Raw genomic sequence first — 26,194 nt, forward strand, 5'->3', positions numbered from 1 at the left:
AAGTTCAAACCGTTTTACTGAACAGTCACACTACTGGGAATTTAACGAACAGATATAAACAATACCAATATAAAAAGATTTTTATATAAGGATGCTTACTATGTCAGTGTTAGAGATAAGAAAAATAAAAGCTTAAAGTAATAGCTTAAAGAAAAAGAAAAGAACAACCTACATATTAATTCATAGAAGAATGATTGAATAGCTAGGATATATCCAAATTATGTTGATACAAAAAAAAAATGTAATGTGGTTAAAAAAAAATCAAGTTTCAAAAGAATATATCTTTATAAATGAAAATAAAACACTATAATGGAAAAACACATAAGAATTCTATTATATTTTAAAACTAATAATCCCTATAACAAAACAAGGGTTTTAAAGCAAAGCAAGCTAAAACCAAGAATAACAACTCTTTGCAGCAACTCATTGCAGTGGTGTCAAAGTTAGGTTTATCACATGTTGGAGAGAGTGAACTCTCTAAACTGCAGGATTGATCACTGAGATCACTCCTTGGAGAACAGAGAGCTCATGCCTCAGCCCAGAGGTTTATGTGTGTTACCTCTAACCTGGCAACTGCAACTAAAAAGCAAGAAAGAGTGACCCACATCCTTAGTAACACGGCATCCCTTCTCTCCCTGTTGACTCTCTCTCAGTTCTCAGTTTTATGACAATCCACCTCTTGTTGTTGTTAGATGCTGTCGAGTCAGTTCCAACTCGTAGTGACCCAAGCTACGACAGAACGAAACACTGCCCGGTCCTCTACCATCCTCACAGTTGTTGTTATGCTTGAGCCCATTGTTGCAGCCATTATGTCGGTCCATCTCCTTAAGGGCCTTTCCCTTTTTTTCTGACCCTCTACCAAGCATGATGTGCTTCTCCAGGGACTGATCCCTCTTGATAACATGTCCAAGTATATGAGATGTAGTCTCACCATCCTTGTTCCTTAGGAACATTCTGACTGTATTCTTCCAAGACAGATTTGTTTGTTCTTTTGGCAGGCTCGCTGTGAGTCGAAATTGACTCGATGGCAACAGGTTTGGTTTTGGTGTTTGGTGTATTCAGTATACATTCTGAACTATTTCAACTGAAGTTTACTTTCCTACATCAGTCATTAAAATATTGGCCACGGTCCTAAACTTGAAAAGAAAAAACAAACAAACCCAAACAGAAAAAGCACATTAGCATATGGCAAATATTTTAGCACTATTTTGTCTCTGAAGGCAAACCAGGGGAGATGTAGAAACACTAACTATACATGCTAACCGAAGTGGATTATTGAGTTTCTTATTCAGATAATTTATGAAGATAGCTTTCTTTTTACTGAAATATCCAGATTCTTGAGACAAAATTTATTTTTGTCCTGTTTCTTTCCAGTAATTGGTGTGTTTCTACATTATCTATGTAGTATAACCTGGGTTTTTCTTACTGTAGGCAAATTTTCATTTGCAGTATTTTACTGTGAAGATCAGGGCAAGAAGGTAGTGATGTAGGATAACAGATAACATTGGAAAATGCGCTTGAAAAGTATTTTTAAAATACATGTAATGTTATTAGATTATTTTAGCTAATTTTATAGCTTTGGAGTTCTGACTTGGATTAGCTATTCTGTACTATTCTGATGTTTTGTCAGCAATGAAAGGAGTATGGAATTGGGTAAAGTTTCTATGATAAGGTACCTGGTTTTAAGAATTATAAAAGCCCATCTCCTATCATCTCAGTGAAGTCAAAGAAAGTTCTTCCTTCTTCTGAAAGAGGATGTCCAATTCAACTGTTTCAAAATGCTTAATAGCCTGGCTAATTTAACTTGTCTCTAATCACCTACTCTGAATCCATATTTTTTTCATTATGGTAAGCTTTGCAACTATTTTTCAGATAACAATACTTGTATTTGGAGTGGACTGATAATTCCGTAATGGTAAAACCATAGCTAAAATGTACCTCTGTAAAAATACCTTTAATTCACTTAAAATCTATTATGCCTCTTAAGTATTCAAGGATTACATATTTCTGTGGCACAGAGAGCATTTTCTATACAGAGGGAATATCTGCTTACTATTTGAATGCCTTATTTTTCTAAATAAAAGGAAAAAAAGATTGCCTAAGAGATACACCTTTTTCTGTGATACATGATATTCCATTATCTAAAATCTTTAATAATTGATTTTATTGCTCTTAAGATGTTAATTTTTTAATGCAGCTTTTAGCACTTATATGGATGTTTATTCTTTCAGATTCTAAGCTATGCCAATTCAAAACTATGGAAACTGAATTAAAATAATAGAAATAAAATGATTATAGTGCTTATTTCTTAACATTTTGTTCTTTACAATTTTTTTCCCTTCCTGAGGTTTTGGTACTTTGAGAGTTTTGAGCCAATATTTATTTTACTTAAACATTTTTTTTTTCTGGAGTGATATTTTGAATACTTTTGAGATTTATATTGAATGAGAGATGCAAGCTCTACTTTTCTTTATTGCATATGTTACACACATTGTTTTTGCTCTCTTTTTTTTTAAATGATAAAGGTACAGACACAAGCTCACTTTTTAGATGCTACTGTTCAGTTTTACTGTTCAGTTATTTGCTTATTTATTTATTTGGATTGATCCAAAGAAAATGGTACTTCTGTACAATATATGACAAATGGGATTACTTGATAAATTAATAGTTTAAACAAGATTTTGCCAACATTAAAAAAAATATATTTTAGCTACTAAAATATTTGTATGCAAAGGAATGTTAGTAATTAAAGAGTAATAGTACTTCCAGATATCCATTAAAATTGGTTCAAGCAAACTCTAATAACATCTTATTATCATTTGGTTGAATTACTGAATATACTTGGAAGCAAAAGAAGTTCAATTATTGAAGCGTTTTAAAGTTCATTATTTTCCGTATTTCAGGATAAGTGCCATCTTTATCCTTTTGGTCTAGATTAATAAATTTCTGTGCATAAATGTCATTTGTTTTTTAATGTACTTGTGCTCAAAGGAGAAGCTGGTGGATTCAAATTGCCGACCTTTTGGTTGGCAGCCTGAACTCTTAACCACTACACCACCAGGGCTCCAGAATGTATGTACCAACTTCTAATTTATTATAAAAAAGTCAATTCTGCAAGTAATATTTATTTTTCTCAGGGATAGATCAACACTAAAAACTGTGAATATAACTGAAACATCGTTAGAGTTTTCCGATTTGGACTATCATGTTGAATATACCACCTATGTAACAGCCAGCACCAGATTCGGTGATGGGAAAATGAGAAGCAATATTATTAACTTTCAAACACCTGAGGGAGGTGAGTTTTTTTAATGGATGTAAGCTAAATAAAAGAATAATTTTCTCAGAAACAGTATTAAATATCAAAATATAATATTACTAACTGTTGCTAAAACCTGATAATGGATGAAAATGCAGTTTAATCACTTACTAACTGTAGATGCAGTGAAAGTTAATTTCTCTGTGCCTTCATTTTCCATCTCTAATATGCAACAATATCAGATCGACTTCCCAGAATTCTTGCAACAATTAAATAAGTTTATACTTGTAAATGCACTCAGGGTAGAATTTGACACATAGTAAGTACAGTGTCTATTAAATGAAACAAAATAAAATGCATGAAGGCCGGATCTGTTTGCCTTTGCCCCCTATTATTTCATGTTATGCATTCTATATTGGAAACTTGTTATACTATTGTTTTCAGATACAGGGAAGTGGGACTGTTTTACAGTTGGGATAGTGTTTTATGGGTAAGAAATCTACCTATTCTCTGCTTGCATACAGCTATGGTAGGGTGTTAGAGGAATGGCCCCATGAGATTTATGGATTTCATTTCTGATCTCCAATGAAATGTTATTCCTAATTTAAGTTTTTTTAAAAAATAATTCTCATCACTTTGATTTATCAAAAGCAGTAAAATTCAAGACATTCATAACAGAAACTTTACTTGATGGCACAAGTACATTTTCTTTGTTAAATTGCTTGTATTATAGCACCAAGTGATCCTCCCAAAGACGTTCATTACGCAAATCTCAGTTCTTCATCAGTAATTCTTTTTTGGACGCCTCCTTCAAAACCTAATGGAATTATACAATATTACTCTGTTTATTACAGAAATACTTCAGGTACTTTCGTGCAGGTAAGACATGAGTTTTCTTCTAGTTTTTATTACTGTATTTATTTAGATCTTTTATTTTTGTTGACCATAATACACACTTAGTATTATAGAAGAAATAGATTGCCTTATATTGATAATTATGAACAGATATATGTTTTATAAAACTTCCATTTACATAGAAATTTTGTGCGGAAGAAATTTCTGATAAATTTTAATCAGTCTTTCCCTTTATACACATACACACATGCGCACATGCGTACACATTTATTTATCAGTTTCAAGATGTGTTAATAGCAAAGAAGCTGCCACTTCTTTGAAAGTATGTATTTAAAGATAGCCCTCAACTCCACTTTCTTCATGGAGTATTCTCTGAAGATTTGTTGGTTTCATTTATCCTCAAATTTATTTGTCAGCTATTTTTTTTCTTTTGTTTTTATACAATTTAAATAGTTTTAATGTTTGGGTGTGTTCGAGTGTTTTTATTCAATTTAAAACAATGTTTTCAGTTGTTACCATGAGGGTTCTTATTATCATTACTGAGTATTGGATGAAATGAAAATCACTAGGAATGTGGCTATTTGTGGTGTGCAGGTTCTAGGCTCGCAGTTTGCAGGTGGACCCTTTCTGGTATGTGAATAATGATTATGAAAGTGGCAAAAATGCATTTCATTTGTAGACATATTTTCATTATTTTCAACAGAACTCTTTTATTCCTCCAAACTAAGTGTCTCATGAATGCCAATATATTAAAAGGAGAAATTTAGAGTGGTTTTGATTAGATCAGGAATGGGACGCAATACTAAAATTTACAGCATATGTACCTTACTGGTAGAAATTATTGACTGCATGTTGACTGTGACTGTGGCCATTTTTGTTTTCTTTGTACTTTTTTATGTAGAAGGGGAATAAAGATAATTCTTGCCAATCATGAATGGCTAAGAAAGATGTGGCAATCAATCTGCTTCCATAGAGATTTACAGCCTTGGAAACCCGATGGGGTCGTTATGAGTCGGAATCGACTTGATGGCATTCGGCTTGGTTTTTTGGTTTTTAATCCTGCTTATCAAGGTCAACCTTGCTTTAGCCTCTGGAGTTAGTGCTCGTGTGCAACAATTCTGGGACAAAAGCATCACTTGCTTTACTGCAGTTGTTGTGCAGGCTAACGAATAGAGTCAGGATAGAACTTTGTAAGCTCTCTCAGATCTAATTCAGCACAGAGTAAAAGAAAGCCTGGAGATTGGTACAGTTTTTACATTTTGCTATAAGCCCTTTGCGAATGGGGTTGTATAAGTGTGACTAAAACTTTGTGCCAGAAAGAAAATTACTGTATAAAAGACATGTAGTTACAGATGCAGATATTTTTTAACAAATGCCTTAAGAGCAGAAGGAGAAAGCTTTCTTCTCCTCTGTACACAAAGCAGTTTATTACTGTTCCTTTTTGTTCTGCTCTGTTTGGGGAAGAGAAATGGGAATTAGTGATGCAATGTGTTTTTCACTGCAAGGCTGTTTACAAATTTAACGATGGGTCATTATGCCATAGAAACCACTCGAATTGCAGCTTTCCCGTCCTTCCTGGATTTAACAAAGAACATCGCAAAGTGGTTTCAGTAGTTCTGAATTTAGCAATGATTTTGCCTCTGTTCAATTTACTTTATGGTTGTACATAAGCCTGTTGTGTTCCTTTTTGTCCACATCTAAATATTCAAGTGTTAAGCATCTGACTATGGTTTCAGCAGGATCATATGAGCTTATTCAAGCCTGGGTGTATAATATGATGCCCTTTGCAATTCATCTGTGTTAGAAAATATTATAGTTTATTAAATAATTTGAGGAATGCTTTTAAGTGTGACAGCTGCAAGAGGGCACAGGCTGATGATGTTAGTACGTTTCAGAAACATAGTCTCGTATTGCTTGAAGTGCAGCCATGCTTCAATGTACTCCTAAAGTTAAAGGTAAAAATAGCATCAATCTCTCCACTACCTAATTTTCTATTTTGAATTGGCAGTATCGAGAAAATTCTTCAAAGTGAAAATTATTTGATGGAAAGGTGTATAGCTTTTTTTTCTCGCTCCTTCTCTTCCTTCTTCCTGCAGACCTTTATAGAATACCCCAGTCATGGCACATGCTACTCTGCTTCCTGTTCCGGGTATCTGCTGCTTGTCTTAGCTCCCTTATGAAACACCTTGAAGAAAACGGTTTTGTGCCAATTATCTTTTCATTCTCTGAAGTCCCCTGTACTGTAATTATACCAGTTGCTTTTGAGTTAACCCTGACTCATGGTGACCCCTTGTGTGGCAGAGTAGAGTTGTGCTCCATAGGGTTTTTAATGGCTAATTTTTCAGACGTAGACCTCCAGGCCTTTCTACTGAAGTGTCTGTGAGTGGATTCAAACTTCCAACCTTTTGGTTAGCACCACATTAAACGTCTTCACCACCAAGGGACTCGACTGTTATCATAGATAGGTTTAATGCTCAATAAATATTTTAATCCAAAGGATATGAAGTTATTATAATAGACCAATGTTGTTTTTGGTACTTAGTTATAGTTTTGAAACACCTGAGTTTATACTGAAGTGATCGTTTCCTCTTCATACCTTGGGGAATTTCGTCTCTCTACTACCACTTAGCCGTACACCTTGTTCTTCCTTCAGTTGTTCCATGTCGTGTTCTGTATAGCATGTCAGCTCTCCTCCCTTTTAATTTTCACCCACTACGTCATGTCTTCTCAAATTGGCTAGAGCTGTATCTTATATGTAAAAGGTATTAGATGAGTATTTAGAGACCGATCAATTTTGAAAGGTTTTACTAAATACTTTCTGACTATATTTAATCATACAAAGGAGAAATTCTTAAATAATTTGAGTCAAAAGACATCCCCCCACCAAAAAAAAAAAAAAAAAGATGAATGGAATAATCACCCAGATAATTGATTGGATATGTTATATTTGTTACATATCTATGCGTACTAAATCACACACTCAGCAGGAATAACTTCTGGGTGATTCAATGTAAATTGTTACTTAATAGTCATTAAGCCCATGGGTAAGCAAAATAAATTCTAAAAGAATGGAAAATTAAAATATACTCCAAAAAGATACATTAAAACTTTAAATACTGCTGTATATAAATAGGAAACCCTGGTGGTGTAGTGGTTAGAGCTATGGCTGCTAACCAACAGGTCAGCAGTTCAAATCCACCAGGCATTTCTTGGAAACCGTATGGGGCAGTTCTACTGTGTCCTATAGGGTCGCTATGAGTCAGAATCGAATGGACAGTAACAGGTTTTGTTTTGTTTTGTTTTCTGTTTATAAACCGGTTATTCCATGTGCTGAAAAGTATTAAAGTTCATGGATCATATTTTGTATGAGATTGTTATTTTGTTTTAATATGCCCGTTCCTAAATAAGTCATGAGAAAATTGAAATGAGCCTTTTATTATTATACTTTATACCCATTCTTCTTTTCCCAGATACTGGCCACAAAAAAACTGCAAAGAAAAAAAAAAAAAAAAACTGCTGAATTTAGTTTGTTGATGCATTGCAAAACTATCCTGGCCATAAATTTTAGTCAAATTGATTATCGTATGGTACTCATTTAAATGAAACTATCACTTATTGATTCTTTACTCTGTGCCTGACATGATACTAATTGTTTTATGTACTTTATCTCATCTAAATACTCAAAACGCCTCTGTGAAGTGAGATGATCATTTCCATTTTAAAACTGAAGAGAAGCTGTGAGATTAGATGATTTATCCATGTTACAAGGCCAGAACTTAAACACCAGTCAGTAGCACTCCAAAGGCTTTGTGTGGATGGGAATGCTTCAGATTTCTCAGTGTAGATGGGTAGTATCGTAAATTATTCATACTAATTGCCTACTTTTTTAAATATACACTTTACTGTTTAGCGCAGTTTTAGGTTTACAGGAAAGTTGTGCATGAAGTACAGACAACTCCCACACCCCCCTCCCTTTTGCACACCGTTTCTTCTGTGGTCAACATTTTGCATTCCTGTGGTACGTTTGTTACAATTGATGAACCAACACTGATCCATACAATTAAATAAAGTCCATAGTTTACATTAGGTTTCTCTCTTTGGGTTGTACAGCCTTATGAGTTTTGACAGATGGAGAATGTCATGTGTCTGTCATTAGGGTATCCCACAGAATAGTTTCATTGCCCTAAAAATGCCCTGTGCTCTGCCTATTCACCCTCCCTCCCCCACCTAGCCCCTGGTAACCTCTGACAGTTTTACTCTCTCTGTACTTTTGTTTTTAAAAAGTCTTTCTTATTTATTTTGGAATTGATGTTGTTTGTCTATCTGTTCATTTTAAAAATTTGGTGAAGAAGAAAATGCTCGAATAAATACTTCAGAAAATGCTGTGGAGTAAATATAACTAGAAGTCAGGCAAGAGTATTTGTAAATTTTTCCCACTCTGCCCATCAGAAAGTGCATCAAAACTGCCTCCCCACTGCTCCCCACGGTATTAGAAAAAGAGGACCCTCTAAAGATTAATAATGTCAATTTTAGTTCATAGAAAGGGGCAAACACTTTTATAATTCCTTCGTTATTAACAGGAAGAAAAAGTTAAACATTAAATATTTCTACCAAACATGTTTAAAAATATACATTCAGTGTTTTGAAAAATACTTGAATATTTCGTAAGGAAAACTGGCACTGACCAATGCAGTTGTAGCACTTCCTGTTTGCAACCTGACCTTCTCCACTACTTAGCTGAGAGTTTTTTTATTCTTTGCAATGTAATGAAAGTGCTACCATTTGTAATAAAAACTGCTACCATTTATTCCTTTTTGTAATAAGAACTGCTACCATCTATTCCTTTTTTAACTTTTTAAAAAAAATTTCAGTGTACTTTAGTTGAAAGTTCACAGCGCAAACTCATTTCTTATTCAAAAATTTATATATATATTGTTTTGTGACATTGGCTACAGTCCCCACAATGTGACAGCATGCTCCTCCTTTTCACCCTGGGTTCCCTGTGTTATTCCTTTTTTTTTTTTTTTTTAATACTAACACATTTCTAGTTTTATTATTGTAATAAAAATGTTCTGTATTGGGTTTTCTCAAAACTTAACATGTTAAAATAGTGAGACAACCAATTCATGGATAATAATACTTATTTTGAAATGTTCACATATACTAAAAAAAAAAAAAGATCCTAAACTATGAAAATGATGTTTATTTTTCAGAATTTTACACTCCATGAAGTAACCAATGACTTTGACAAAATGACCGTATCTGCAATAATAGATAAACTGGCAATATTCAGCTACTATACATTTTGGGTAACAGCAAGTACTTCAGTTGGAAATGGGAACAAAAGCAGTGACATAGTTCAAGTGTACACAGATCAAGACAGTATGTAAATGAAAAGCATTTATTAATCTTTAATAGAGCATTTTAAAACTTTATAATCATTAAAGCAATCTTTCCTAATTGTATATATTGTAATGAAATCTATGTTTTATTTAGGCATGTTTAATTATATGCTATAAAAGTTTGAAACATGTATTTAATATAGCTGTACAACTTTTTTTTTTGTACAACTATTATTATAACAGCCTCTTCTAGTTATGAAAACTACTACCATTCATTCATAAAAATTCTGTTGCTTTTATTGCTTTGAAAAGTGTCACAGTCATCCGGCTATGGGCATGAAAAATACTGCTAAAGACAGGCATGAATTTTCCAATATTTAATATACTATTTGTTTTAGGAATTACTGTTTTTTTCTTCTAACAACTTATTCTCTTTTCAGTGTTTGAGTCCACACAGAACTCTCTGCAGCATCTTTGTTCTTATGTGTTCACTTATGTGTCTAGCTTGTATATATATTTTTTTATCCCAGAAGTTTCTTGAATGCTCTCTCTGCAGTATCCTGTCTATGCTGAGTATTCAGAAAGCCATAATGCTGGAAGCAATTGATATTTTTTATGTTTCAGCTTTGAAAATACAGTGTTACCTGGATCATTGCCTCTTTATTTTTTATTTTTATTTCTTTATTTTCGTGGTTGTTTGCATTGTCCATTCACTTGTTTACTTTTTAGATGTTAGTTTCTTTTTGAGAATTGGTATTGACCAAAAATTCTCCTGAGAGTAAAACTCCATGTTTATTTTCTGAAGGTTATGAATTGGCAGATACCATAAACTTAGAAAATAAGTCCTGTCCTTGTTGTTGGAATAGTGTTTTAAACAGTTAACAAATTTATCAATATAAAAATTTTAAAACAGAATAAAATATGAGGAAATATGTTTTTCAGGGTCTTTAGCAAAAATGTTAAAAATGCAAAAAACTATAATTACAGTAATATGAAGACAATATTATTTCCATCATTCATTAAATGCAGATCTCTCCCAAGATTTTCACCAACCTATAAATAAAAAAAAATTTAAAAAATTAAATTTTTTTTAATAAATTTCTGTCACATATAATTATAAAAAAAACAAAAAGCCAAACCTGTTAAAAAGCCAAACCTGTTGCCATCAAGTCTGTTCCGACTCATAGTGGCCCTATAGGACAGAGTAGAACTGCCCCGTAGAGTTTCCAAGCAGTGCCTGGTGGATTCAATCTGCTGGCTTTTTGGTTAGCAGCTGTAGCACTTAACCACTACGCCACCATATAATTATAGTCTCCAAAATAATAAGCACTTACTATCCACTGTTCCAAGTGTGATGTCAAATTTGTATTAATAAAGATAGTCTGATGTGAATACCACTGATACCTGAAAATTAGAATTTTGGTAAGTAGGGCAAAAAAAAAAATTTTTTTTTTTTAGGGCAACTTCTTCATACACAAATGTGCCTTGGCGGTACGGTGAGTGAAGAGACCTTGGGAGTTCATATCAGAAAAGCTAACTCAGTATTAACTCTTCCTCTTACTAGCAACATGACCTTGGACAAGTCACTTAATAGCCCCTAGCCTCAGTTTCCTCTTACGTACAGTAAGGATAATCATTAGGAGAAAGAAACTAAAATTAATGTTTAAATAACCTAAGCTATCAAAGTATTTAAATATGTGAATACACACACACATGCATACACACACCCATACATACACACACACACATAATTCTAACACATATTAAAAATCACAAGGTTTAATTTAAATGATTTTAAAAATAATTATTTAAAAGATACTTTATAACAGGTGATGTTTACCACATCTGCATTTAAATAATGTAAAAGCCAATGCTGTAATAGATGCCATTTCAAAAAAGTGTCCTCAGTTTGTGAATTTACTTAAATTTTATTTAAGGTAACTGTTAATATTTTATATTTTGCACGTTACCTATCATAGTACCTGAAGGGCTTGTTGGAAACCTGACCTATGAGTCCATTTCGTCAACTGCAATATATGTAAGCTGGGTCCCACCATCTCAACCTAATGGTCTAGTCTTCTACTATGTTTCACTGAGTTTAACGCAGCAGGCTCCTCGTCACATGAGATCACCTCTAGTTACGTATGAGAGAAGCGTATATTTTGATAATCTGGAAAATACACTGATTACATATTAAAAATCACTCCATCAATAGAAAAGGGATTCTCTGATACCTATACTGCCCAGCAACACATCAAAACTGAAGAAGATGGTAGGCTAGACCCTTTTATTGCCTATTAAGCAGATTGTTCTCCTCTCTTAAATTATATTGCTTTTGGATAGAAAACATTATTCTTGAAATTATATAGCTTGTGCCATTATCAGAAACACTGGTGGCATAATGGTTAAGAGCTGTGGCTGCTAACCAAAGGTCAGCAGTTCAAATCCACCAGGCACTCCTTGGAAACTCTATGGGGCAGTTCTACTCTGTCCTATAGGGTCGCTATGAGTCAGAATTGACTCGATGGCAATGGTTTTTTTGTGTGTTGAGTGCCAATATCAGTTAATTAGTGTTTTAACAAACATAATAGGCTGTTATATACATTTTTTAAAATTAAAATAATTAATAATAAAATTAAATCCATTTATTATTGAAGCCTCTTCTTTTTTTAATGCTAATTCACTTTTGTTTCATTTAATATTCTCTCTTTCTTTTATAGTCCCAGAAACTTCACCAATAATCAACACTTTTAAAAACCTTTCCTCTACCTCAGTTCTGTTATCCTGGGACCCCCCAGTAAAGCCAAATGGTGCAGTAATAAACTATGATTTAACATTACAAGGACCAAATGAAAATTATTCTTTTGTTACTTCTGATAACTATATAATATTGGAAGAGCTTTCACCATTTACATTATATAGTTTTTTTGCTGCTGCAAGAACTATAAAAGGACTCGGTCCTTCCAGTATCTTTTTCTTTTACACAGATGAGTCAGGTAAGCCGACATCCATATTTCTTCAAATGATTTCATTGTTGCAGCCCTTGCTCTCTCTTTTTAAGGAACAGCATGAAGCATGGAAGAAAGACTATTTGATTGTCTTTTTGTAACAGATTCATCTACTTTGCTGAACTTTTTTTTTCCTCCTTTCTTTTTTTAATTGGAGCTTCAGAACAAAGTGTTCTGTTTAAAGCTATTTTGGAATGACTGTGTTCCAAGTACAAACACATAATTATTTCTGATATTCCTTTCTGAAATTGAAAAGGAATCATTATGTAAATCTTTTTTTTAACTAGTGTCTTCAAGAAGTTACAGTCACGATGCTAATTTTATGGTAAAAATTTTATGAATGTAAGTTTTATAATGTGTTTCCCTGCAGTGCCTTTAGCACCTCCTCAAAATTTGACTTTAATCAACTACACTTCAGACTCTGTATGGCTGACATGGAGTCCAAGTCTTCTCCCAGGCGGTATTGTTAAAGTATATAGTTTTAAAATTCATGAAAATGAAACTGATACTCTATTTTATAAGGTAGGTTGATTATAACAGTATATGTCTATTTCGAATTTTCAGAAATTGATTTTAAACTATTTTGACAGATGGGGAAAAAACTGACTGCTTTAAATTAAACAAGGACCAACCATCTTTAAAAAGAAAACTTTGCTTTTTATGATTTAAGAACACATTTGTGAGATATGTGAACTAATACTTATAAACTTATTTCCTTAGACTTTGTATCTTCTAAATAGTTACACCGTTTTGTTAATGCTGGAAAGTATATGGTAATTTTTTTTTTTTTTTGGCTTATTCAAAACCTGTTTTTATCTTAAATGTAATGTACTTCCATTTATTTTTATAAGAAGTACCAAGTGAAGTTTTTAACCTCTTTATAAAAAGTATTCGTACTGGACTTTGGATCATTTTCCCTCATAGTGTAAGATGCCACACTAATTGGTCTTTTAATATGTATCATTATTCTATTACTTCAACACCAATTTGTTTGTGGAACTAAATAATACCCCTTTCGTCCTCCATTTGTAGGGTCCAGAATCAGTGAAACAGAGCCACAGAACTGATGTAATAAAATGTCTCAAATATACTTGTATGATTTCTATATTTAATTGCCAAAATATAATTAATTAGTATTTGTTTAAGGAAGGTTTTTCCCCCCAAAGGCAAATGAAGTACTGAAGTGATCTTATTTAGTTACAGCAAGAACAGTGTAAAAAAAAAATACAGGAAACATTTTGTCCAATATATATGTAGTTACAATTTATCACTGATGGTAAATCTTTTTTATAGCATGTGTAGCTCACAAAATGAATAGTAAAAATCAAAGCTGTGATGAAGGTTATGTCATCAGGAATGATGACTTCTTTCTGGAAACCAAGATATTAGTTTAAAATCTGATAGGCTGAGTAGAATTCAAATAATATTACTCCATAAATGTGGAAGCTGTTTCCCAGAAGTGTGAAATTAGATTAATGACACTAAGCCTCTAGCCGTCTAATATTTATCCTCTGTCTAATCTTAAAATTTCCCCATTTTTTATTTGCTTTGTCTATATGGGTCTCTAGGAAATGGATATCCAAAGGGAAAAAGAATCATTTTCTTAGAGAAATCACATTCTTAGGATAATTGCCTACTCTACTCAAGTGTGGCGTGTATATGTGACCTAATCTTTCTGGAGCAGCAATCTCTCACATACATAGACATGATAAAACAGGGGCTCTGGTGTCAGATTGCTAGGTTCAAATCCTGTCTCTGAGACTTACTGTGCTGCATTTGAAAAGTTGCTTAAGTGCTCTATGACTCAGTTTCTTCAAGTGAAAAATGGTAATTATAAAGGTGCACACATAAAAAAGTGATGATCGTAAGAGAAAATCTATATAACACGTTAAGAACAGTTCTGGGCATGTGATAAACATGTTAGCTATTGTTATTGTACATTGCTTTAAAAATTAACAAAAACAGTCATCCAGCATTGTATTAGCAGTATGCATAAAATGACAGTGTGCCATTGCCTGAGTATGAGAATAACTTATATTCTAAGATTTCTAGACATACTTACTGTTTTCTCAGTAGAAATGGTACCATTAATATTTAACTAGTAATAAAAACATAATCCTTACACCATAAGATATTTTATTTTGAGGGGAGAAAGGAAGAGTAGTTTTTTTTTTTTTAAATCTACTACTTATGATTACTCCTTTTAAAATTTTTTTGCATCAATTTTCATAATCTTATTTTCTACCAAATTCCTCTAAATGTTGTCTTTAAAAAAAAAAGTCATGCCATCTTTTTTCTTTCTCAACATCTAATTTACTTTATCTAGTTTCCTCCCACTTACTAGCTTTCTTTCATAGTGTATTATCCTGTTTTCCTTTCTCTTTCATCTATTCCTATGTCCTGACAATATCCATTTCTGTTATTTCTTTTTCTTTTTTCTTTATGCTTTCAAATTATCTGTGTGTTTGTGGAGACAGAATAATCCCAGAATCAATCGAAATGTAACTTTCATCCTGGTCAATCCACTGTGGTCCACAGATAGTGAGATCAGTAGGATCCAGGTGTACTGGTGACCCTGATCACCAGACATGGTGAAAGAAGTTATTCATTTAGTAAAAAGTTTGTTTAAAATATGTTCAGAAATATTCATCACTCATAGCTCACTCTCACAACTTACACTTGTGCAAATCTGTTTACTACCCAAAAAGCACACTTTTCATTATAATCTCTTGGGTTCAATAATTTCTCTGCTTACTAGCCTTTCCTGACCAGAATAAAAATTTATCTGTTTTATGTCAAATTTCTTCTTAGTCAGCAATTAATTATAGTGTTCCCTAGTTAATATAAAAATTCCTTGATGCCAGGGACCATGTCTTATATGTTTTTACAATCTCCAGGTTATCTAGCAGTATGCTTGATAAATAGCAAGTGTTAAAGGATAGTAGAATGGGTGGAAATAGTATGATAAAAAACTACTAAAGGATGTTAATGACTTTCTATAGATTATTCTAAAATATGATTCTAACTGTAAATACCATGAGAGTCTGTATTCTTGTTAAATTTGGGCTACTGAAGTGTTAAATAAATAAGCCGAAGTGGTTTATATTTTACATCAGATACAATGTAATGTTCCTAAGGTTATGCTACATACAAGATTGTCTTCTCTTTCTACGAAGATAACTGACCAATCTTAACTGCTCTCTCAGTTACGACAATTATCCTTGAATACAGACTTTGTTCTTAATGGTACATTTTCTATGAGAAAGCATATTCTTCTCCAGGCAAGTTTGAGAACTGTTTTATTCCTCTTTTCATTGTTTTCAGAACAGAATGTATCAAATTAGAAATTTAGGAGTTGTCTGGGAAAACTCCCAATTTAAGCTCCGTTGGAGCAGAGATTTTGTTTTATTAACCTAGCATACACCAAAAAATCCATTACTGTCGAGTCTATTCTGACTCATAGTGACCCTATAGGACAGAGTGGAATTGCCTCCTTTGGTTTCCAAAGAGCTGCTGGTGGATTCGAACTGCTAACCTTTTGGTTAGCAGCTGAACTCTTAACCACTGCACCACCCGGGCTGCATTCAACAGTGTCTGTTGAATAAATTAATATATTCAACATTCAAATTAATTTTAATACTGAGTATTAAAAAAAATGAATTTAGATGAATTTGAGAATGGTCAAGTATAGTTGGATTTAAACTAGGGACTTTAATTTTCACGTATTAAGGAAGTAATCAGTATATAATTCCAGGTAAGGATCAAGAAGAAAGACAAATTGAAAACAAAATACCTTAGCTTTTAAAAAGGGCAATCTTATAATTCTTCAGGACAGAAAGGTTGCCTGGTTCATCCTTGAGTCATAAGCTAAGCACCCCTCCTGATGTAAAACAAATATTTAATATTGGTTTCACTTTAATTTGAAATTGATGTGCTTATTAAATTATATAAAAAAATAGAAAAAAGAAGTATTCAAGTATTTCTTCCAATCACAACATTTTGATGATGCAGTATAACTAAGAATTTCTTTCTGTTTTTCAGAATATTTCAGGTTTTGAAACTGAAACCAAGCTCGTTGGACTGGAACCAGTCAGCACCTATTCCGTCAGCATATCTGCTTTTACCAAAGTTGGAAATGGCAATCAATTTAGTAATGTAGTAAAATTCACAACCCAAGAATCAGGTTGGACCCAGTTTTTCTGAGCCAACAAATGTTTCATTTTTATATTTAGCACTTTCCTCTTCCCTTTCTCAGGTTATGTGACAAAATATCCGTATTTAATAATCCACTCAAGGAGAAGTTCAATTTCAGTGTCTTTTTTTTAAAGACTAGACTGAGTCTTGTTCTCTGAAATTATATATGTACATTCACACATACAAATTTACACATGGCTTTTCCTTTCCAATTGTGAAAGTTGTAATAAAAGACTAATTTTTGAACAAAGTAGGCCTCTAGATGTCTGTGGAAATTACTTAACTCTTAGTACCATCAGAGACAGTTGGGTAAAAAAAGGGGAGAACATGCAGCAGTCACTCTAAACAGGGTAATTTTTATTTTTATGAGACAACACCAAAACTTTCCTTTAAAAAGAGAAGTGTGAACACTAGTCACTTCCTAAGTTCTCTACTTTCCTGTAGTCCCTTTTGTGACATGTGAGGGAAGCTCTGAAATACCATTAGCCTAATCAATCATCCTGATCTAATTAATTAAAATACCAATACCTGTCAGGTCATCCACATGTACACATACTATATCTTGCCTTTGTGTGAGTTCTGAATAATTTTTATTTATGAAAGAGTTAGTGGCAGCTTAGAAATATACTTTTCCTTATTTCAACTGGGACATAGGTCTTAAAGACATGCATGGCTTCGTCACTTATTTTTGGTCAACAATTGTTGAATAAACACAAGATCTTGTCCTAGCCACTTCCTCCCAGCACCCTTGGATTCACTTCCTCTTATTTTAATGAACCTCAGAATTAAGATTGGAGATTAAACCAAAAAGAAAAAGAGAAACATTGCCATCGAGTGGATTCCGACTCATAGAAACCACATAGGACAGAGTAGAACTGTCCCATAGGGTTTCCAAGGAGTGGCTGGTGGATTTGAACTGCCGGCCTTTTGGTTAGCAGCCAAGCTCTTAACCACTGTGCCACCGGGGCTCCAACTGGAGATTACTCACTGCTAAGTTAATCATTTTAACATTAATCTATGAATATCTGAGGCTTTTGTCCCCATAAATTGCCTATAAGGGCAGGCTAAGTAAATTGTACGTTTAGTAGATAAAAGAGGAGGATCTAAAGTCAGAGTGTCTTGATTTGAATCCGAGCTCCATGACTTAGTAATTTCATAACTTTGGCAAAATCTCAAGACTCCTCTAAGCCTCTAGATCCTTAACTGAAAAGGGCACACATTGGCAGTAGCCATCTTATAAAGTTGTGAAAAATAATAGAAAAGATCTGTATCAAGCACTTACTAGAGTGTCAGACATACACTAAATGATCAATAAATATAATTGCAGTCATCCCATTTTATAGATGAAGGAGTCATAGTTCAGGCAGATTAGATGAAAAGGTACGGAGGAAATTAGTGAAGAAACTGAATTAGACCATCAGTCATCTGACCTCTACTCAAAGGTGGACATAAGTATAGGAACTATGAATGATACCACAAAACCAAACCTGTAGTCATTGAGTTGATACTCGTAGAGACCCTACAGGGTTTCCAAAGCTATAAACATCTACAAAAGCAGACTGCCACGTCTTTCTCCCACTGAGCCACCGATGGTTTAAAACTGCCTACCATTCCATTAGCAGTCAGTTATTTTAACCACTGCATCACCAGGGCTCCCTAAATGACTGATTAAAAAAAACCAAGCCAAACCCATTGCCGTCAAGTTGATTCAGACTCATAGCGACCATATGGGACAAAGTAGATCTGCCCCATAGGGTTTCCAAGGAGCACCTGGTGGATTCAAACTGCCAGCCTTTTGGTTAGCTCTTAACAACTATGCCACCAGGGTTTCCTCAAATGACTGATAGTATATGAAAATGTTAAATCTATAGAGAAAAAAAAATTTTTTAAACAATATTTATGTATCAGGTTAGTAAAAACCAAGGCTAATCTTGTAGAAAGTACTCTGCAAACCAATAAGTATTTTTATAACAGTAAAATAAAATTATGCTACAAATAGAAAATTTCTATCCTTAACAGTTATAACAGCTGGCTAGTTCACTGTTTTGAGGTTACAGAGTCAGTGAAATTGGTGTTCACAAAACATTCAGTTCACAAAACGAAAGCATAAGTTTAGATTTAGGAACTGAACTTAGGCAAATTGTTAACTAGCTCTTTTAACTTATTTTATGAAACTATTGCTTTAAGTTTTTTTTTTTAATAGGAAAGTCAGTAATTAATGATATTTAATTGTCAGAGCCATTGATCAGCACGGAAGTTGTCCTTTCTTTAAATTCAAACATTTCATAAGTATTGTCCTTTATACTGACACCTTTATCCTACAGAGGGAGAATGATTTGTAGGATATAAATTTAGGCCAGGGGAGAGAATTGTAGGCACAGCAGAGATTCTTGATAGTTCTTTAAATCACTGTATTTTATACAATGGAAGCAAGTTATTTTCTTTCATTGCTTGATGTTTTAATCTATGAATTGACCAAATACTAGTTTTCCTTCTACCAACATCTTTTTACTGTAATAAGAAAAGCTCCCCTATTAAGGTTATACATTAGAGGACATTAGTAATCAGTCATTTAAATGGAAAGTAACCAGTCTCTCCAATCTGCAGTAACTTTGGTGGTCAGGTTATTGCTCCTAAATCTGGTCTGTCACACTTAAAGGAAATCTGAAAAATTGCATTACTTCTAAGTCAATTAAAAAAATTCTAGAAACTAGAACTCCCTAAACCTTCCCTCAGATGACTTCCAGAAAGGTACTGAAGGATAAGATCTTCACAATTCCTCTAAGGAAGCCGTCGCAATATAAAAGCAGAACCCCCTACATTGGTCCAGATGTGCCACCATAGGGAGGCACTTACATCTAAGACTTTCATAATAAGGTTCCATAATAAAGTATTGCTAAGACTACTCCTTTCTGATTAAGGGAGCAGGCATCAGCCACTATCTGGGATTGGGGCCACATAGTTGCTTCTGCGAATTTGAGGGCATGATTGCTGCCTGGGCCTAGAAAAATGTTCAATGACTGATTCAATATTAGAAGGATTGTAAAGATAGAATAGCAAATGGACCAACTATCATTTGATTCAGCCTATGTCAAGAACTTTTGAGCATATCTTGAAAGTTTGGTGTCTTAGTTATCTAGTGCTGCTGTAACAGAAATACCACAATTAGATGGCTTTAACAAACAGAAATTTATTCTCTCACAGTTTTAGGAGGCTAGAAATAAGAATTCAGGGCGCCAGCTCTAGGGGAAGGCTTTTACTCTCTGTTGGCTCTGGGGAAAGTCCTTGCCTCCTTTCTACATCTATGGGCCTGGTGTGCCTTGGAGATCTCCATGTGTCTTGGCATCAGTCTTCCCCTGTGTCCAGCATGTTCTCAGTGAAGGGACCCCAAGCCCAAAGGATGTGCTCCGCTCCCAGCTTTACTTTCTTGGTGATAGTGAAGTCCCTTCCTTCTCTGCTCACTTCTCTCTCTCCTTTCATCTTCTGTAAAATAAAAGGTGTGATTCAAGCAAGGGTGTGACTTGAGTAAGGGCATGACTTACATAAGGGTGTGACTTGATCAATGGTGTGACTTGAGCCACACTCTCTTGTAAGGCTGTGACTCAAGATACACCCCACACTGATCCTGCCTCATTAACATATAGAAATTAGAATTTACGATACGTCACAAAATGGAGGATAATTACATCAGATCACAAGGTAGGGAACAACCACACAATACTGGGAATCATGGCCTAGCCAAGCTGACACATATTTTTGTGGGACAGAATTCAATCTGTGATAGTTGGTATATTAAATTTTTATTCAATCTCTATCCCTAACCAGGATTCTATCTAGCAATAACAGAATTCAATCATTTATCTACTAAATGTGCATACATTTTAACTTTGGGCATCTGTTTATCTTTTAAGTTCCAGATGTTGTACGGAATGTGCAATGTATGGCAACTAGCTGGCAGTCAGTTTTACTGAAGTGGGATCCACCTGAAAAGTCAAATGGAATAATTACACATTATATGATAACAATGGAAAAGAATTCTACAAAAGTCTCTCCGCAAGATCACATGTATACTTTCATGAAACTCCTTGCCAATACCTCATATGTTTTTAAAATAAGAGCTTCAACCTCAGCAGGTGAAGGCGATGAGAGCATATGCAACGTCAGCACACTACGTGAAACAGGTAACTCTAACAAGAAACAGGTAACTATTTGTAGACCATGTCATACATTTCTCGGTACCATTTACAATATGTATACCATATTTACCTTCAATATATAAAACATGTATTGCAAAATACGTTTTTTCTATCCCATTGCAGCCCAGTACCAGCCATGTAGTTCACTGATTTTTCCCTATAACATTGGGATATTGGAAGAAGAATCAAAAGATAAAACCTGTTTTACTATGTTTACATGAGTATCTTTCATTATACAAACCCCTAACTTACTCAATTATACTTTATCGTAACTGGAAATAAGGAATGATCATGTAAATATTTCAGTATATTTTTTTCCTTAATTGTTTTTATGGAATTCTAGATTCTTTCCTGGGCTCCCTAGAAGCAGATCAGACTCACTTTCATCTAGTTCTCTTTTTTTGACACCAAGCTTTATCATTCATATTATTTGAATACAAATACTCAGGTTACTGAGCTACAGTCTACAAAAAAAGTAACTCTCACTCTTCCTAACAGCGCTCCATCCTATGTCATAGTCTTCTCCATCCTTTACCATCTCCAATATTATACATGCTCATCTGAATTAAAACCTGATTTCTTTCTAGTAACACTCATTGCCTGGAAGCCTTCCTAATGGGAGCTGCTCTTTCTCTCATTCCTTCTGAAGAGGAGGCACTAGCGTAATTGTTTTCCTTAGCCACATCCAGATTCTTTACCTTGGAAACATCTTTCAACCCATCTCCACTTTTGAAATCCGCATTGCCTAATATTATTACAATTTTCTGTCTTTGAGGCTGTAAACTACAGAACTTCAAGACATGACCTACCTTCTCTCTGATTTCAGCATCCTTGATCTGTATCCTTTCCTTTTTGTCTTGCCAGTACAACATTCCTTCAGACTTCAGTGTTCTATCTAAGGTGAAACAGATGCATTTCAACAAATGCCATCTCTTGCTCCTTAGATCCCAACCATGTCATTGTGACTCATCTTCCAAGAAGGTTCCAAAACTCTGAGGGGGTCCCACGTTTGTTTCCCCCCAGAGGCTGATTGCTGAATATTGCTATAAAGAACACAGAGTTCTACCTTGTTCAACTATGAACTTACTCTCTCTGACTTTTCCAGCTACTCCACAATCTTCTATGCATCTCTGATAACACTCTTGTCAATTGTTTATAGGGAAATTCTCTTACTCTGAACCTAGGCAATCCTATCATCCATATTTAATGCTGTTATTTATTTTGCTAGTAACATCAAAAGTAGATTTGCCCTCCTTCACATCGAAATCTACCCATCTCTTTATTTGAACTCCCCAGATAGTGTCCTCTTTCAGGAAAGCCATTGCCTTCTTCTTTTCAAGGATCTAGTTGCTCATTTTTCTTTCAATCTCATGTCTCCTCTAGAACCTTACTCCATCAGCTTTTTCTACTCTGTCCTGCATTCTTCTTCTCCCTCTCCTTTTTTCCCTTTTGATCTATCTTCTTAGCTTAATTATGCTCTTTAACCCATTTTTTTTCTGTAAAAATTTGTAAAAACTGCAAAATACCTTCATTTGATCTTGATTCTATCTTGAAATAATAGCCTTTATTTTCACTTTTACTTATTTCAAAATTAAGAGTCGCGAACACCAACTATGTTTTCACCACCTTTCAACCTTTTCAAATTGCTTTCCACAAACCTCCTCTTCTAAGAATGCACTTAATGTACACCAGTAATCCTGGCCTTCAAGTCTTTTATCAGTTCTTATATCCCTTGAAAACTTTGTGACACTGACCTTACTGATCACCACCCTTCTGAAATCTCTTTCCCTTGATTCTCCTCCTACTTTTCCAGGTGTTCTGTTGTATACTCTTCTTATTCTCATGCCCTAAATTGGGGACTTCCCCCAAGTTTATACTAAGCCATTTCTATTTAACCCTTATCCAGTTGATTCTATAAATTTGTTTTGTCTGTGGGAATGAAACTCCAATCCATATTTATGGTTCTAAGACTATTATCTTCAGCAGCAGTCCATTTCCAAGAAATCGCTAGAGATTTTCAACTGAGAACCTGGTTGGCCTATCAATCCCAAATATATTTGAAATGAATATATGTTACATGAAATCTTCTCTTCCTGACTTATCTATACCTGTTCTTGACAGTCATTTAGACCCAAACCATATATTTTTATGTAATTTCTCCCTTATTTTTCCTATATGTAATCAGATCTTACCAATTCAGTCCCCACTAGGGCTCTGCAATTTGCCCCTTTTTCTCCAGTTTGACTGCCACCAGTATATATCAAACCCTTGTGGAATTGTGTAATAATATCTAGCCTCTCTGTCTTACCACCACACTAAGCTAGCCTATCCATCAACTTAATTTTTCTCCTAACCACTTTAACTGCATTGGTTTTAACATATAATTACCAAACACTTATGTGTTGACAGTTAAAATTTATTATCTGAAAGGTTCAGGTTAGACATACAGATTTGGTTTTCTAAAGTATAGAGGTGATAATGAAAGACACAATGTGTAGGAGATTGCCCAAAATACTCCAAACGTTTTAATTAGTCTCATTTCTGAGATACAAAATGTATCCCAGAATTAATCACCAATTAGAATTGGGCTCCCGCCTAGCACTCCATTCTATGCCCCACCACTGCATCTCCTGACGTAGTCAATGCCTCCAGTCAAACTTAATTTATTCTGCTCAATATATTTCATTTATTAAACTCAGAACACATTTATCAAGCACCTACTCTGGGCTAATCGACTTGACGGCACACAACAACAACATGGGCTAATTATTTTACGAGAGTCTCTTCTTTAAATGTACGTAGCACTTTTTCCCTGTCAGACTGTTTTGTTCCCTTTAACTATATTGTTCTTGTCCCTTTCTATGTCACACAGAATTGTATTCCTTCTTAAAAATGCCACTTAAGTGTGGCTTCTTTTTTTAAATCTTTCAATGATATGTCAAGCTTTAAAACTACGGATTCCTGGGTTTTACCCCAGAGTTGCTGAATCATGGTCTTAGGGGTAAGCACCCAGAACCTGTATGTTTAAGCATCTCTCCAGGTGATCTAATGTTCTGCAAGTTCTGGGAATACTGGAGGAGATCACCCAGGAAGTTTGATGACAGGTGATATGTAGCCCTGAGGACAGGCAAACAATGTCGGAGAGGTCCAGGAAGGAGTGACAGGTGCTTTCTCAGCGGGTGGGCAACAGATCATGGCTATGCACAGTCTGGGAGAAGGAAATAGTGTATGTTCAAATCCAGGCAGGTGGTCAGCATCAGGGTGGTCTGGTACCAGGTAAAATGGTCACACTGGATGGTAGCTAAGCCTTAGAGAACTGGCAAAAATTTAAAAAAAAAAAAAAAAAGGAAGGAAGGAAGAAAGAAAAGCGAACAGGAAAACAACTCTTAAAGACATGAGAGGTTCAGGACCTATAAAACAGGGCAGAGGACTCATTTATTGGACCTGGTGTTCAAGGTGATGGCTTAGTCATAAAGATGAAGCAATTCAGTTAGTAGACGTGAGAGACAGAGTGGCAGTGTGCACTTGGTGCAGAGTCATCTGAACTTAAATTACAAGTCTTTGTAAAATTCCCCTAATTAGGGAATCGAATTGGGTCTTAAAATTAAAAGGACGTATGAATGGAAATTGAAGGAATTCTGAATCGGTGAATTTCAGTTGTTAGACATATTGTACATAGTGTGTACTCTCTTACTACTAAAAATCAATGTTTCTCAAAGTTTGGACTCTGACTCCCTGCATCCCTCATTGTTAAAAATATCATCCCTGAGGCTCTGCTCCAGGCCTATGGAATCAGAATTTGAGAGTTAGGAATCAGAATTTGAGAGTTAGGACTCAGAAATCTTTATTTAAATAAAATACATGTGTGACACAGTTATTGAAATTTGAGAACCACACTATTCCACTGTAAATTCTTTGCTTTTGGTGGCCATGTCTTACTTGTCTTTATTTTATTCACAGTTCCTGGCAGAGAACCCTGGGCCTTGTAGGTACTCAAATGTTTGTAGGAAACAAAGGAATGAATTGTTTTCTTCTAAACCTCATCATTTTTCATGAGGGTTTTTATTTCAGTGTAGTATATTATTTCTACATGTCCAGCAGGCAAAAATATAGATATTTCCTCTCAGGCAGATAAAAAATGTTTTAATTAAGCAGCTTCATTGATATGAAACATGAATAGTAATTGCTGCTTCAAAAATACTTGAATATTTTTTATTTTTAAAATTAAGTTTCAGGTCTAGTGTGTAATTTTATTTATGATTACAATACTTATTAGGAGAATAATTTGCTTTTATCTGGGTTCACATGAATTGTTTCTTGATGAGAGGTTGGTAAGAACTGGGGAGTCATTGTTCAGAATGGAAACAGTTTTATAGCGTTTGCAAACTTCTAATTTATGGTGGTCTAAGATTAGTCACAGTGTACAGCCAGCTCTGAGTCACTGACTCTGTACTTATTTTTGACATAAGTGAAATCAAATTTTGCTCACTCTCTCATTGCTTAGTGTCTGACCTTAACATTCCTTCCAGGGATTATTGGGTATTTTTTCAGTGTAAACTTGGTCATATGTAGACACAGCTAACCATGCATCATGACGATTAAATTTATGAGGAGATTAGTGTTTGGTGTCTAAACTGGCTCCATTGTCACAGTCAAACATGTTGGAATGGGGCAGTATAAATAAAGTGCCCCAAACTTGGTACTTTTAACAGCATTTTATGTAAAAATATATCATATATACCAATAAAAAAATATAGTAAGACCATGTGCATGTGAGGTTTAACTCTTAAATCCTGGAATTGGTTAGAAATGCATGAAATTATCCTATTACCATCAAATCTTAGTAAGTGTGGTGATTTAATACTGAGTTTTAAAATTTTCTGTTTTCTTGGTGGAAGGTAATTTTACAGTTTGGATTTATTCAAAGGTCTTCCAATTTCAATAATTTGGAACCAAAGGAGAAAATAAGCTACATTCCCTAAGATGCCTAAAACTTAATTGTAGGAAAAGTGGAATATGCAGTTATGGTTTTTAGGAGTGTTCTTTTCAGCAGTGATTTGTTTATTAGTTTTATGTCCAGTGCAAAATATTGGGCATATGCAGAACCCAGTGGAAGTCCACTGCAAATATTTTAATGGTACAGTATGGTTGGATGTAAATGTGTTCAATATCCCTAATTTTTTTTTTTTCTCCTTTTCCACTCCTTGGTTCTTTTAAACATCCCAGTACTGTTTAATAGCATATACGTAAACTTGATCCTCATCTGCTAAGATTTGGCTGCCATTCCCCTAAAAACTGTATTAAAAATGCATTTGTTCCTTTTATTGGGACTATTATTTT

General features: G+C 34.3%; 1 protein-coding gene across 1 annotated transcript in view; it reads left to right on the plus strand.

Moving 5' to 3' along the window:
* Positions 1–26,194, plus strand: part of PTPRQ (protein tyrosine phosphatase receptor type Q) — a 253,498-nt gene that overhangs the window by 87,645 nt on the left and 139,659 nt on the right. Inside the window, 9 exon segments of the mRNA XM_049881583.1 lie at positions 3,138–3,298; positions 3,993–4,138; positions 9,328–9,496; positions 11,436–11,627; positions 11,630–11,728; positions 12,177–12,452; positions 12,835–12,986; positions 16,506–16,647; positions 20,570–20,839. Of these exon segments, the coding sequence (XP_049737540.1) occupies positions 3,138–3,298; positions 3,993–4,138; positions 9,328–9,496; positions 11,436–11,627; positions 11,630–11,728; positions 12,177–12,452; positions 12,835–12,986; positions 16,506–16,647; positions 20,570–20,839 (1,607 nt within the window).

This window comes from Elephas maximus, chromosome 4 (genome assembly GCF_024166365.1).
Source record: "Elephas maximus indicus isolate mEleMax1 chromosome 4, mEleMax1 primary haplotype, whole genome shotgun sequence".
Taxonomy (NCBI): Eukaryota; Metazoa; Chordata; class Mammalia; order Proboscidea; family Elephantidae; genus Elephas; species Elephas maximus.